The following is an 11,954-nucleotide window of genomic DNA, read 5'->3' as shown; positions in this document are numbered from 1 at the left end:
GCAAATCCGGTAAGGAATTACCTTCTAGCCTTTGAAAACCATATGAAGCAAAGTAATGTATGGCAATACTATAACGTTTTGAAGGCATGCACTGGGATTGCTAGAAGTCTTGTAAGCAAATATTTAGTATACGTTAATATTAATGTTAATCCGAATTACCACGTTTGAAAACTGCATCGTGAGCTACAATTCGACGCACAATACTTCCAGTCCATGTTGTAGGGCAATTGAAAATAAGTAGGTTCAAAATAATTACAACGAACACATTCAAAACTTTGTTGTTATCTTTGTTTGTTTAAATTGGAAAGTTGTTTGACATTTATCTGTGCTATTTCCATCTCGCTTGTTCGATTTGAAATTTTTGTTTTATCCAACAATTTAATGTTGATTTCATCATACAATTTTTTACGGTATTAATCGTTAGGAATTTTTCCTGGGATCAAAAACCTGTTTTCATGAGCTCGCCAACGCTCCAAATCGGTGCGATTTTCCCTCGCTGGCGATCATTTTTGATAGCCGTTGTGAGGGTTTTTGAGGGATCAAGATAAATAAAAAGCTCGGGCCGGTGTGATGTTGTGTTGGTGGACAAAATTAATTGGCCAAAAAAACACTCCACCACTCCTCCACCTCTCCTTCATTGACCCCACGGGGTCCTACATTTCATGTGTGTGCCATATTAGCATCTGCACTCCGCCGGCTCACTTGCTCATACATGTTCCGCTATCGCATCAGCTGATCCGGTGGTGACATGATGGTTACGAAGCTATATCAAACAAGCGCAGGTGTAGGTGGAACTCAAATAAGTAAAAAAAATGTGGACATGTTAAATGCATGATCGTTATTAGTGTTGTGCTCTAAGAGCAAGAGCTACTACGGAGGGCTTCAATCTTTAAATTGAGCTTTAAAGCTCTGAGCTTTCCCTTTTTTCATTCGATGTGGCTCTTTGCTCACCTCTTGTCTAGAACTTTATTCACTAGACATGCAATTTGCAACGTGCATATTCTTTACTCTCATTCAAACGAACGGTAACGGTCCAAATATAGACACACTCTCACCGATCAACCGATGTGATAACACGCTGTATCAAAGATAACGGTAAAATTATCAATAACTAGTCAATACTTGAGAGCAGAGAGCCAAGCGCGTGTATCTTAGTTCGTATTTATCGCAATCCCGCTGAGGGAATTTTTCTATCAGCGTCCCGCTCTGATTTACGCCGCAACGCTTTCAACACACACTACACCATCAGTTCCCAGCATCGCTATACGTTTCGTCGATCACATATTGTATTTTCCGCTGCACCATCAATACCACACTTTACCATCAGTGTCGCACTCCATCATCAGTGTCGCACTCCTCGCTCAGTTTCGCTCTTCGGAACGACCCGATGGTGCAGCGAGTTTGGGTCGGGTATTGAACCTAACTTGACCCGTCCCGACGATGATCGGCGATCTTCCTGACGGAGACAAGGACAAGTAAAACATTGGCCGCGTGCCGCGCCAAGAAGGTGCTTGAGCGCTCTACGCATTAATCTGCCGCATGACACTACATGCAGGACCGCACAGGGAGCTAGAGGGCTGAAGCTAGTGGAATAGCACCTATCGTAAATCGAGAACAGAGGAGGATGGAGGAAGACATATCTGGGCCGAGAGACCTGGAGAATGATTGGAATCCTGACCATGCCAGCACGACAAGCTCAGCCTTACTTTTAGCTACTTACTTACTTACTTACTTATCCGGCGCTACAACCGCTTTGCGGTCTTGGCCTGTCTCAGGAGTGTCCGAAACCGCTCACAGTCTCGCGCCTTCGTCTACCAGTCCGTTATCCCGGCCTTAATGGTGGACGCCTCCACGCCATCTTGCCACCTCAGTTTGGGCCTACCACGCCTCCTCTGTCCTTGTGAAACAGAGACTCTTTTTAGACCTCCTCCGGCCTAAAAAGTCTTTACGGGCTGGATCGTCCGTTTCCATGCATACAATATGGCCAGCCCACCGGCGTCTGGCGAGCTTGATACGCTGCACGACAGTGAGGTCGCCGTACATCTCATATAGCTCGTCATTATAGCGGCTCCTCCATTGTCCTTCCACATATACGAGGCCAAGTATCCTTCTGAGTTTCTTCCTCTCGAACGCGGCTAAGAGGGTTTCTTCAGATTTGGACAGTGTCCATGTCTCAGAGGCGTACCGGTGCTAAGTGATTGCCGGTACTATATAGGTACTATATAGTTCCAGCTTCATTTTTCAGGCTATAGAATGACCGGTTGGCAGCCAGCATCCTTCCGCGCAACTCAGCTTCTATGCTATTGTCGTTGCTGTCCTTTGACCCAAGATAGGTGAATTGTACGACTTCAAAAGTGCGTTCACTTATCTGTACGTCACGCCTATGTAGATTCTGATTATTTATTGGTCAGCCGGGAGCAGTCCACATAAAAAGAAGAACAAGCAAACATGTAACCAAACGAATGCATACTTATATATAATTTCACATCTCGCCGCACACACAACAATACTTACGGAATATATTGGCCATGGTTCTTCCCCGATCGGTTGCTTAGCTGCATTTCGTTGATCTGCATATACGTGCATGAGGGCGTGGGATGGGTGATCATTGGAGATCTGAAAAAATGGTTTAATTTCAATTCATTTTAATGTAAAAAACTAAACACACTTGTGCATAAAACCACCAAGTTTGTTTACATTTTCCATACGTTCACAAGCGCGAAAGAGACGGCATAACACAACGTGCGAGACATACACACATCGGTATATGATGAGCGTAAATTGTCACCAACACAACGAAAAGCATATAGACAAAGGTGGACGAAGTGTTTGAAGTGAAGTGGGAGAGGGCTCACTTTGAAACGAGCACTGTAGGCAAGTAAAAAAAGGGTTGAGAAAATGAGCGAGATGGAGCGATTCTTCAACGTCAAAAACTCTCGCCATGTTGTACGGGAAATGCCGACTGTGTTTCATTTGACATCTGTCTTTGAGTTCAGCAAACAGGAACTTTTCTAGGGTGGAAAATTAATACTTTTTCATGTCCAAGAGTAAACCCAAAGATCCGTGCAAACCGGCTGCCTGTAAAATTCAAACCTGTCTGAGAGGTAAGTCATAGTAGCATTAATTTCGCGATGTTACGAGAAGTAATGCTTACGTAACATGAATTTTCTCCCGGGTCCCTAGAACACAACTACGACGAGGTAAAGTGCTACGATGTCATCGACGATATGCGGCAATGCTGTCTGAAGTGGCACAAGGTATCACTTTGCTGTTCCGGCATTCAACTAGATCGTGATTACAAAGCCGAAAAGGAAAGCATCCTACGGGAGCGAGAAGCAACCAGCAAGGGAAATGCACCCTGACCCGAGACGACCGCTTCGAGTCCCGAAACGAAACTGGTTCCAAAGAAATCCCCGTACGTTCAGTTCCCTTCTAACCGGCACCGCCCTACTGATATTCTTTTCCAAACCTCTATACGACGCGTTTATTGCCGATCCCGTACCGGGTGCATTACCGCCACGCGAAATTCGTTCGATACGCATTGGACCAAAGTAGGCAGTGTTGTTAGCTCCTTTTGCCGTACCGTGCTTCGCAATGGAATCAGTGAAACGGGCCAACCAGCGGCTTCGCAGTTATCCACTGTTAATGGCCAAGTGCTCAGTTGCCGCCGCCGCGTACGCTACATGCGTGACAACCGATCTTAATGTAGCGCATCGTTCATGCGATAAAGAATTTAACAACTTCAAAGAGTGCATGAGGAAAGCCGCTATCGAAATGAAAACAAAGTTGTAGAAAGTTGACTTGTGTGAACGAAGCTAACAAACGTAGAAATCCCTTTAGATAACGAATGCCGCAAACACTAACCTAGGGTATAGTTTCATAAACACACCACAAACTGTGAAGTGCGCATAAAAATGTCATTCAAAAAGCATCTCATTATCAGTACGCTGATACGTGTTTTCCTCATATACTACGGCGAGGTGCAGGACAGTTTATCGGACGTGCAATATACAGATGTGGACTACCGCGTGGTCACTGACGGTGCTAACCATGTGCTGGCTCTGGGATCTCCGTTCAAAAGACACACCTATCGGTATACGCCGCTGCTAGCCTACTTGGTGCTGCCAAACTTGCTGGTGCATCCGAGCTTTGGAAAGTTCATTTTTTCCCTCTTTGACATCCTAATTGGCGTGCTGATCAAGTGGATCCTGCTGAATTGCTACCGCAGCAACAAAATATCGATCGAAACGAAGCTGCTCAAGCTGGAAACCCTGAACAATCGGAACAAGTATTTGATTAAGCGAAAAAATGAAATTCTAAACAGCAACAACGAAGCGCTGCCTCCTAAGTACATCCGGATGGCTGAAATCAGTGCCTACTGCTGGCTGTACAACCCGCTCACCATGATCATTGCAACACGCGGTAATGGCGATTGCGTATCATGCTCGCTAGTTCTTCTATCGATCTACTTTCTGCTTAAGAATGAACAAACCATTGTGCAATACTTTGTCGCCGGGCTGTTTCTCGGCCTTTCAATTCATTTCCGACTCTATCCCATCGGATTCTGCTTAGCCTTCTATCTAGCCACACAAAACCGAACTCTGGAAAAATGGCACGATATCGTCCGCAGCATTCTAAAGCCGAATCCAAAACAAATTGCACTCGTGCTGGGAACAGTTGTTGCCTTGGGTTCTACAAGCGCCTTATTCTATTGGCTGTACGGATATCAATTCATTTACGAATCAATGCTCTACCATCTGGTGCGGAAGGACACGAGACACAACTTTTCACTCTACTTCTATCTGCAATATCTTAGTTCCACGTTCGACGTAACTGTGCTGGAAAAGGTTCTCACCTTTCTACCACAGCTTATACTTATCCTGATGCTAACTGTGCGATACGGGCAACATCGACAGACGCTGGCATTCGGACTGTTTGCCATCGCCTTTGTAATGGTCACGTACAATCCGGTCGTTACATCGCAGTACTTCGTCTGGTTTCTGTCCTTGCTGCCTCTATGTGTGAAGAACTTCCGTAACATCGGCATCCGCAAAGCAGTTTTCATTCCAGTGATGTGGTTTATTTCGCAGGGTGGATGGCTTTTACCCGCCTATCTACTGGAGTTCAAAGGCTGGAACACGTTCGAATTCATTTGGATACAGAGCATCGTTTTCTTCTTCTCTAACGTACTGATTCTGCAGATGCTTATTAGTAACTATGATATTGCGTACAATTACAAAATAGATTAAACCGCCTACCGCTTCATCAGTCAGTGTAAATAAAATTTTGTATTTCTACGTACTAATTTGCATTTAGTTAGTTTAAAATTAGTTACATTTAGAGTTTTATGACTCGTAGGTATGGCGGTGCAAACGATGTTCAATGTTCAAACGATGCATCTGGTTTCGATATGGTGATGTGATTGTTTACCGTTTCCCCGAATGGCCCCTGTAACATAAAATCTTGCTCGTTCTTAAATTTTACTTTATCGGATGGACACACAATGTAGAAATTATGTAATGTAAAATTCTAAAAATTGACTAGCATACGACATATTTCCACAAAGCATCTATGTCGATAATTTTAGCGATACAAACTAAGCTGCTCTTTCAAATCGTCCTCGTTGATATTGGAACTATCGGCTTGCTTTTTCAAAAGTTCAAATATAGCAGCCAGCTGCGCTCGTTCAATTCTGAAACAATTGATACAATGAAAAATAATTCATCTGCACGAAAACTTCTGGCTGCAATCTATTTACTCTTTTTCCGCTTGCCGTTGTTCTTCAGTTAGAGACTTTTCAATCGATTTAAGTTTAGCAGACTTCAGTTGTCCCAAGGATTCGATGTGCAGTCTTCGGGTTCTTTCACTTTCCTCCTCCAGTTCGCTGTCGGGTTCGTCCGCTGAATCATCGGTCTGCTTGTTGACTTTCTGTGAAAGTTACAACAAATTATTCGGGTTATTTCCACGGCACGAAAGAACCTGAAATGTATTTGGAGATGATTTTTTATCGCTTACCGATTTTGAAGAATTGTTGTTTTCGTTTTTCTCCGACTGCTCGTCGCGGTCAAGTGTGGCCGAACATCCCGTAAAACCAAAATAGGCAGTCAACAGTACAACACAAATAGAAATTACCATGCTAAAGATATAGAAAGGTGAAAGATTTCTTGCGTAAATTAGTAAGTTTTCAACGTAATTCATGTTTTCCCGATCACTTTCGATTGCAAGGGCAGCAAAACAATAAACAAAGATTTCTGGACAGTAGTTTGACAAGTCGAAGCACAGTGAGATTTCGTTCAATGTTTCCGTGCAAACGGACATAAATTGGAAATTCATGTCGGATATCAAATATTTGTACTAAAAATTGTTATACACGTGTCAGAACAAAATCAAAAACGACCGTTTCACACATTTGTATTATTGAGCAGGAGTTCATTTATCCAGCAAACGTAGACCATTTATGTCTTTCTTGACACCATTTCACTTCTGTTACTTTCTATCTTCACAAAAACTGATACCATATCCTTCAAGTAGATTTGAATATCTCATATTTGTCAATAAAACTAGAAACATTTTTCGGATTTCATAGACTGCTCAAGACCCATTTTGGTTAACACTCTTGTAAGCTTTAGCCGCTCGTTTGCTATTCTCTGTTTGGTTAAACAACAAATTTGTATCTACGACGCACTAAAAATCGCAATCCATATCTCTACCGTGGAGACTAAATAATCGTAAACAAAGCTGTTCGTGTTGCCATTATTGCTTACTTCATTCGATGCCTTTAAAAGTTTTTGGCTTATTGTTCTGCCTCGTTCGTTACTATCGGAAGACGAACGGGGTCCGTGTCGGAAAACACTGAGCTGTAAGAGTTATTTCTAAACTCGTAGTCAATTTTAAGCTGCTTTTCTTCGCCGAAGCATGGATCATAGAATCCGGGCAATTCGCTCTGCAATAGTAAACGAAAATAATTACACAACATTGAACAATATATTTTTTTGCTTTTGTTGGCTTTGAGTCGACCTTACCTTGCTAGACGAATACAAAGTCAATTGCGAATCTTTCACCAAACACTGCAAAGGAATTCGAACATCAATCACTAGCGGATTCTGGTGCACAAAACCCATATCGTCTGCCTCTTCTAATGACACGTTTTCAGCGTCCGAAAATTTGCCATACAATGCAGACACAATAATCAAACCTTGCCGTTTCAGTTCGTCTTTGCGAATGCGCTCAAACAATGCACCCATCAGGGAAATGGCCGATTCTGCCTCCCTTCGCTTTTCCGCCATCCGAGCACTGTTGGTCTCTTTCACCCGTTCAATGTTTTTCTGCTTCGTTGCCTCATTCATTGGATCGAAGAGCATCTTTTTCAGAACAAAATACGTTACCAGCGGTGTTACAGTAGCGTAAAACACGGCAGCGGGTATAATTTCTTCGCAAAGGTGGATGGGAAACAGATACGTTTGCGTCGAACGAACGACCCTAGAGTGGAAATATAAAAAAAACACACACATTTTTGATGTGTTCAGTAGAATAGTGCCAAAGATTAATAAAAGGGACGTACTTAATTTTAAGCGTCACACCGGATGGAACACCAACGCATACGGTCGCCGATACCGAACTGTACTTAGATACTTTCTTTTCTGCGCCACATTCAGACAAGAAGCCAAATGTTCCACCTCTGAAATTATAAACAAAAAAAACATATTTGTTAGAATGTTGCAATACCACACCATACATCATCACACAGTAAAACGCACTTTAGTGCCACTCTCAGCTTTAGGCCTTGTTCTAAAAGTTTTCTCGTGTAAGCGGCAGCTATATAGCAGTGAGGAATACCCAGCGTAATTGTTAGATTGCAATGATACTTTTCCGTGTTCCTTTCCACGACAGTCGACATAGAGCTTTGCAGGCCAGCATTATACGTTAGATACCCCAAAGTGTTCTTATCGAGCTGAATAGCCATAGCTACAACGAAAGTAAACATTCTTAGCGGGCTCAAATCAACTCACGTTCAATGAGACACAAATATACTTACTCCCGCTCAATCCTGGTATGATAGCGTTCGGTCGAAAATGGAACGTTGTTCCACCGGTAAGGAATATTCTATTGGTTAGGTTTCGTGAGCCCTTCGCACCCAACACTGGCCCATTGCCTGCACCGCAATCAACTTCGAACCATCCCTTGTTGATCAACCTTTTCCCGGAGAGCAGGAAATTCCCACTACCCACGCCATTCTGCAGGTGGAGACTTCCGGATAACGTTGCAATCTCTGTTCGCGATAATGGAGCCTCGATCGATTGGGACATACTCATGCCGGATACCTCGATCGACGGTAGCAATCCAGTATCGTAGTATTCATCATCGTAGCGACTAAAAAAGTCGGTCGCATTGATATGCACCGAAATGTTTCCCCTCGGGTTCGTTTTCTGCTGCAGCCGGCGTTCCTCACGTTCTTGAGCTAGCCGTTCGTATTCTTCACGAATTTCATTCGGGGTTTTCGTTCGATGCACAATTTCCCATCCCTCGGTTTCGAGACCTTTAACGCCGAGCGAGTCATAGATGGCACGTTGGTGTGGGTCGGACAATACCTCATATGCCTTTTTGGTCCGATTGAACATGAGTTCGGCTTTCTGCTTGTTTTCGCCATTGCCGTGTTTGTCGGGATGGAAAATTTTGCTCAAATTACGATACGCTTTACTGATTTCCTCTTGCGTAGCCTGCAATCAAAACAAAAGGAACATGCCGGGTAGGTTAGTTTGTTGATGTAATCGGATGCCCGGATGACGACACACCGCACGTTGGTGCAAAGAAACACATGAATGACAGAAACAAACTTACACTACGAGGTAAATTTAGGGTGGCATAGTAATCTTCCTCCACATAATCCAAATCTTCATTATCATCCATTGTAAATTGGTAGAATTACGAGCGATTGGAAAAATACTTGTAAACAATGTGAGCGGCAGGAGAAGTTTCGAAGGAAAACAGCTGCTGACGAAGTTTCACGATAGCACCACCAGTGTGGCCAGATTATTTTGGCGGTTTTCGGTAGGCGCATCAAAATTTTATCGGTAGGGTAACTGTACCAGTTTTCGGCAGTGTACCTATTTTCGGCAGTGTAGCTTAAAACGTGAAATTCTGCACAAATGCGGAAAAAATTCACAAAACACAATTTTGAAGTGAAAGTGTACTTATTTGTTATTCACATACAGAGTTTCATACCATTTCATTACGTATTTTTCAAAATACAGTAGAACGTCGATTATCCAGGGGCGGGTTAACCGGCGGGCGGCTTAACCGTGCGCATAAATGTGACAGCTGTTCGAACGTACGGCGAACATTTGCAGCGATAGTCAAATGGGCAACCAGTTTTTTGCAGCTCTGTAGTGTCTAGTAGTATTTTCGAAATTCAGTTTTGTTCATGAATAGTTGTTGTTAGTTATTGTTAGTTAAAAAAAGTTATTGTTAAAAATAATATTCTGCTAACGATTAATCGATTGATTCAAGGTGAATTAATCATAAAAATAGTGGATTTTATAATTTTGATATGAATTTCACATTTCTTGGACCATTTTCCGTGCAAATCGATTAACCGGCAACCGTCCGGTCCCGAGCTTCCCGGATAATCGACGTTCTACTGTATCAAATAAATTGTGCTTTTTTTCGGCAGCTTTGCTGTCAGCCAACCCAAGTGCCACAAATCCACTAAACGACCACTAAACGGCTTCTAAACGACTCAAGCACTCTACTTAAACGGAATACAGAAAGACTTCGTTTAGCAGACGGCAAACGACTCATGCGTTCTAAAAATAGCAAAAAAGCTGGTGGCGCTATCTGTTGGTGGGATACCCCAACCAGCTGAGCTTAATCGCTTGGAGGAGAGCTTTCTCATTTCCTCTGTACTGTTGTATGGTTTCGCATTGAAGTTATGCATCGCTAGAACTAGAACGGCGATACGATTGTTTAAATACTAAACTCCAACGGAAACCACCAGCACTGAAGCAAGTGAGATTTGAGTAATGGTCGTTGGTGTTGATACCCACGTATCTGACCACACGACCAATTATATAGATTTTTGCTCAGAAAGTTAGAAGGCTATATAGGTCATGATAAGATGAAACTTGTCGAAACACATTGCAAGAAAAGGATAGCAATATAATGATGAGTTGTAATACCACCGACAAACCGACGTAACACTGGCGTTACAAAAGTGTCCCACACGAAAGTACTGTCATTTACCAGTGAGGCGAACACTTCTGTCAAAGTTAGCTCTGTTCACTGCTGCTTCGATGTAAACAACTTTTCTAAATACAAATGGCGAAGGAAGTGTGAGGCAAGATTTTGTGAGAATAATTGGACAAAACACACAGGAAAATCATTTTATAAGTTTTCAAATCAATGCAAAAGATGTGAGAAGTACATAAAACAATACGCATTGGAATTTGCGAAGAAAAACAAAAAGGGGGTTTAGCAGTTTCTTCTCTGTGTCAGTGTAGTAAGCGAATCATTATAGAGATGGCGCTAGTGTTTAACGTATTTTCATTTGAAATAAGGAGACAACTTTTGAAGCTAATTTTGTTCGAAGTGTCACGTCGGTTTGTCGGTGGTAATACGCCATCTATTGATCAAACCAATGAAGCTGTGGAGCTTTCATTTTTTTTCTATGGATATTCAATTTTCCAGTCGTTTAAGCTTAATCTGTGGCGCTTGGGGAAAGGCCATGAGAGTGACAAAATACTGACAAATTTTTCAAAACGTGAGCTTTTGATTGATTTATTGATTTATGTACCTATTTCGTGCTTCTTAAACAAAATATCGATCATATTCAGATGTTGGAGCTTTTTTCGCTCTTTTGTATGTTTTTGGTGCGGCCACGAAAAAAGCTCTTTTTTGCAGTTGACAAGGAATGTTGACAAAGTTTGAAATTTTTTCAACATTTTGTCACGTCCGTGGCCACGCGCTAAATTATGTTAACGATACAATTCGGTTTTAAACTTTAACTGCTGACAGCGAGATTCAAAGTTAAAATTCAGTTCTCGGAATCCACACAACTGACATTTTTTACTTATTATGAACAATAAATGTTAACGAATGAAACTGGCCTGGCAAACAAATTTGCATCAGCGCAATAAGTAACAAATGAGGATAGCGATCCTTGAAACAGCATCCCAAGCGGTAAAGATTAAGCTTAAACGACTGAAAAATCAAATATCTGTGATTTTCGGTAGGATAAATGGAAAATCGGTAGTTTTAGGGCGGTCATTTGTGAATCGGTAGGCATATAAAAAATCGGTAGGAATACAGATAAATCAATATTTCTGGTCAACCTGAGCACCACTTGGGATCATAGATGATTATACAGTGGAGCGCCGTTTATCCGGGCTTCTCAGGACTTGAATTTGCCCGGATAAGCGAATAACACGGATAATGAGTCAAATAATATATTTTATTACCAATTCCTGGTTATTTTTTGGAAATTTTTCTTGTTTTTGATAAAAATAACCCAGTTTTTATTAACTTCATGTTTTTTGAAAGAAAATTTTTAAAATTTGCCATGAATTATAGTGTTTTCTGTTATGACAATCTGCTCTTATAACCGCTTTTTCAAATATCCTCCTCATAATCCAATGTCACTTTTGTATTGAACTGTCATTTCTCAACAGCACGGATAAACGGAAAGCCGGATAAAAGGTACCCGGATAAACGGCGCTCAACTGTACTTGCAATCCGTCTAAAAAATCCACATTGTGCTTCGTCAACCGCTATACAACATTTGCGTAATCCATACGAACCAAACATTGTGATCCGCTGAACAAAAAAAATTCAACTAGTACCGCTGTACACAACACAGGTAGCACACTTGTGCTTGCTTTTTTCGGATTTTGTTTGGGCGATTTTTTTGTCATTTAGATTCAAATTCAAATCTACAACAAATAGCTACACTTTTAAGATAG

At 41.9% G+C, this 11,954-nt stretch overlaps 5 protein-coding genes across 5 annotated transcripts; 3 read left to right on the top strand and 2 right to left on the bottom strand.

Annotated features, from left to right (window-relative positions):
* Window positions 1–2,912: 2,912 nt before the first annotated feature.
* LOC120904785 (cx9C motif-containing protein 4) lies at window positions 2,913–3,390 on the top strand. Its single transcript, XM_040315123.1, has 2 exons — window positions 2,913–3,104; window positions 3,184–3,390. Exons 1-2 carry the CDS (start codon window positions 3,038–3,040, stop codon window positions 3,360–3,362), a joined length of 246 nt encoding a protein of 81 aa, XP_040171057.1. The 5' UTR covers window positions 2,913–3,037; the 3' UTR covers window positions 3,363–3,390.
* Window positions 3,391–3,571: 181 nt separating this feature from the next.
* Window positions 3,572–3,902, top strand: LOC120904786. Its single transcript, XM_040315124.1, has one exon. The coding sequence runs from the start codon at window positions 3,595–3,597 to the stop codon at window positions 3,790–3,792; it is 198 nt and encodes a 65-aa protein (XP_040171058.1). The 5' UTR covers window positions 3,572–3,594; the 3' UTR covers window positions 3,793–3,902.
* Window positions 3,890–5,305, top strand: LOC120904783 (GPI mannosyltransferase 1). Its single transcript, XM_040315121.1, has one exon. It carries the CDS (start codon window positions 3,915–3,917, stop codon window positions 5,247–5,249), a length of 1,335 nt encoding a protein of 444 aa, XP_040171055.1. The 5' UTR covers window positions 3,890–3,914; the 3' UTR covers window positions 5,250–5,305.
* Window positions 5,262–6,473, bottom strand: LOC120904784. The gene is made up of 3 exons (XM_040315122.1): window positions 6,016–6,473; window positions 5,759–5,928; window positions 5,262–5,692 (listed from the first exon to the last, which is right to left on the bottom strand). Exons 1-3 carry the CDS (start codon window positions 6,331–6,333, stop codon window positions 5,584–5,586), a joined length of 597 nt encoding a protein of 198 aa, XP_040171056.1. The 5' UTR covers window positions 6,334–6,473; the 3' UTR covers window positions 5,262–5,583.
* Window positions 6,474–6,607: 134 nt separating this feature from the next.
* LOC120904782 (dnaJ homolog subfamily C member 11) lies at window positions 6,608–9,025 on the bottom strand. The gene is made up of 6 exons (XM_040315120.1): window positions 8,839–9,025; window positions 8,036–8,717; window positions 7,758–7,965; window positions 7,562–7,678; window positions 7,023–7,479; window positions 6,608–6,943 (listed from the first exon to the last, which is right to left on the bottom strand). Exons 1-6 carry the CDS (start codon window positions 8,905–8,907, stop codon window positions 6,794–6,796), a joined length of 1,683 nt encoding a protein of 560 aa, XP_040171054.1. The 5' UTR covers window positions 8,908–9,025; the 3' UTR covers window positions 6,608–6,793.
* Between the last annotated feature and the right edge of the window lie 2,929 nt (window positions 9,026–11,954).

Source organism: Anopheles arabiensis, chromosome 3 (genome assembly GCF_016920715.1).
Source record: "Anopheles arabiensis isolate DONGOLA chromosome 3, AaraD3, whole genome shotgun sequence".
Taxonomy (NCBI): Eukaryota; Metazoa; Arthropoda; class Insecta; order Diptera; family Culicidae; genus Anopheles; species Anopheles arabiensis.
The sequence above is the reverse complement of the archived record's forward strand: the minus strand, read 5'-3'. Positions and strand labels throughout refer to the sequence as shown.

Coding starts and splice junctions, on each gene's coding strand:
- LOC120904786 (XM_040315124.1), top strand. CDS start 3,595: ATGGAATCAGTGAAACGGGCCAACCAGCGGCTTCGCAGTTATCCACTG.
- LOC120904782 (XM_040315120.1), bottom strand. CDS start 8,907: ATGGATGATAATGAAGATTTGGATTATGTGGAGGAAGATTACTATGCC. Junction 7,966..8,035: donor CATACCAGGATTGAGCGGGA/GTAAGTATATTT, acceptor CTTTCGTTGTAG/CTATGGCTATTCAGCTCGAT. Junction 7,480..7,561: donor GGTGTGACGCTTAAAATTAA/GTACGTCCCTTT, acceptor TTTCCACTCTAG/GGTCGTTCGTTCGACGCAAA.
- LOC120904783 (XM_040315121.1), top strand. CDS start 3,915: ATGTCATTCAAAAAGCATCTCATTATCAGTACGCTGATACGTGTTTTC.
- LOC120904784 (XM_040315122.1), bottom strand. CDS start 6,333: ATGAATTTCCAATTTATGTCCGTTTGCACGGAAACATTGAACGAAATC. Junction 5,929..6,015: donor ACAACAATTCTTCAAAATCG/GTAAGCGATAAA, acceptor TAACTTTCACAG/AAAGTCAACAAGCAGACCGA. Junction 5,693..5,758: donor CAACGGCAAGCGGAAAAAGA/GTAAATAGATTG, acceptor CAATTGTTTCAG/AATTGAACGAGCGCAGCTGG.
- LOC120904785 (XM_040315123.1), top strand. CDS start 3,038: ATGTCCAAGAGTAAACCCAAAGATCCGTGCAAACCGGCTGCCTGTAAA. Junction 3,105..3,183: donor AATTCAAACCTGTCTGAGAG/GTAAGTCATAGT, acceptor CCGGGTCCCTAG/AACACAACTACGACGAGGTA.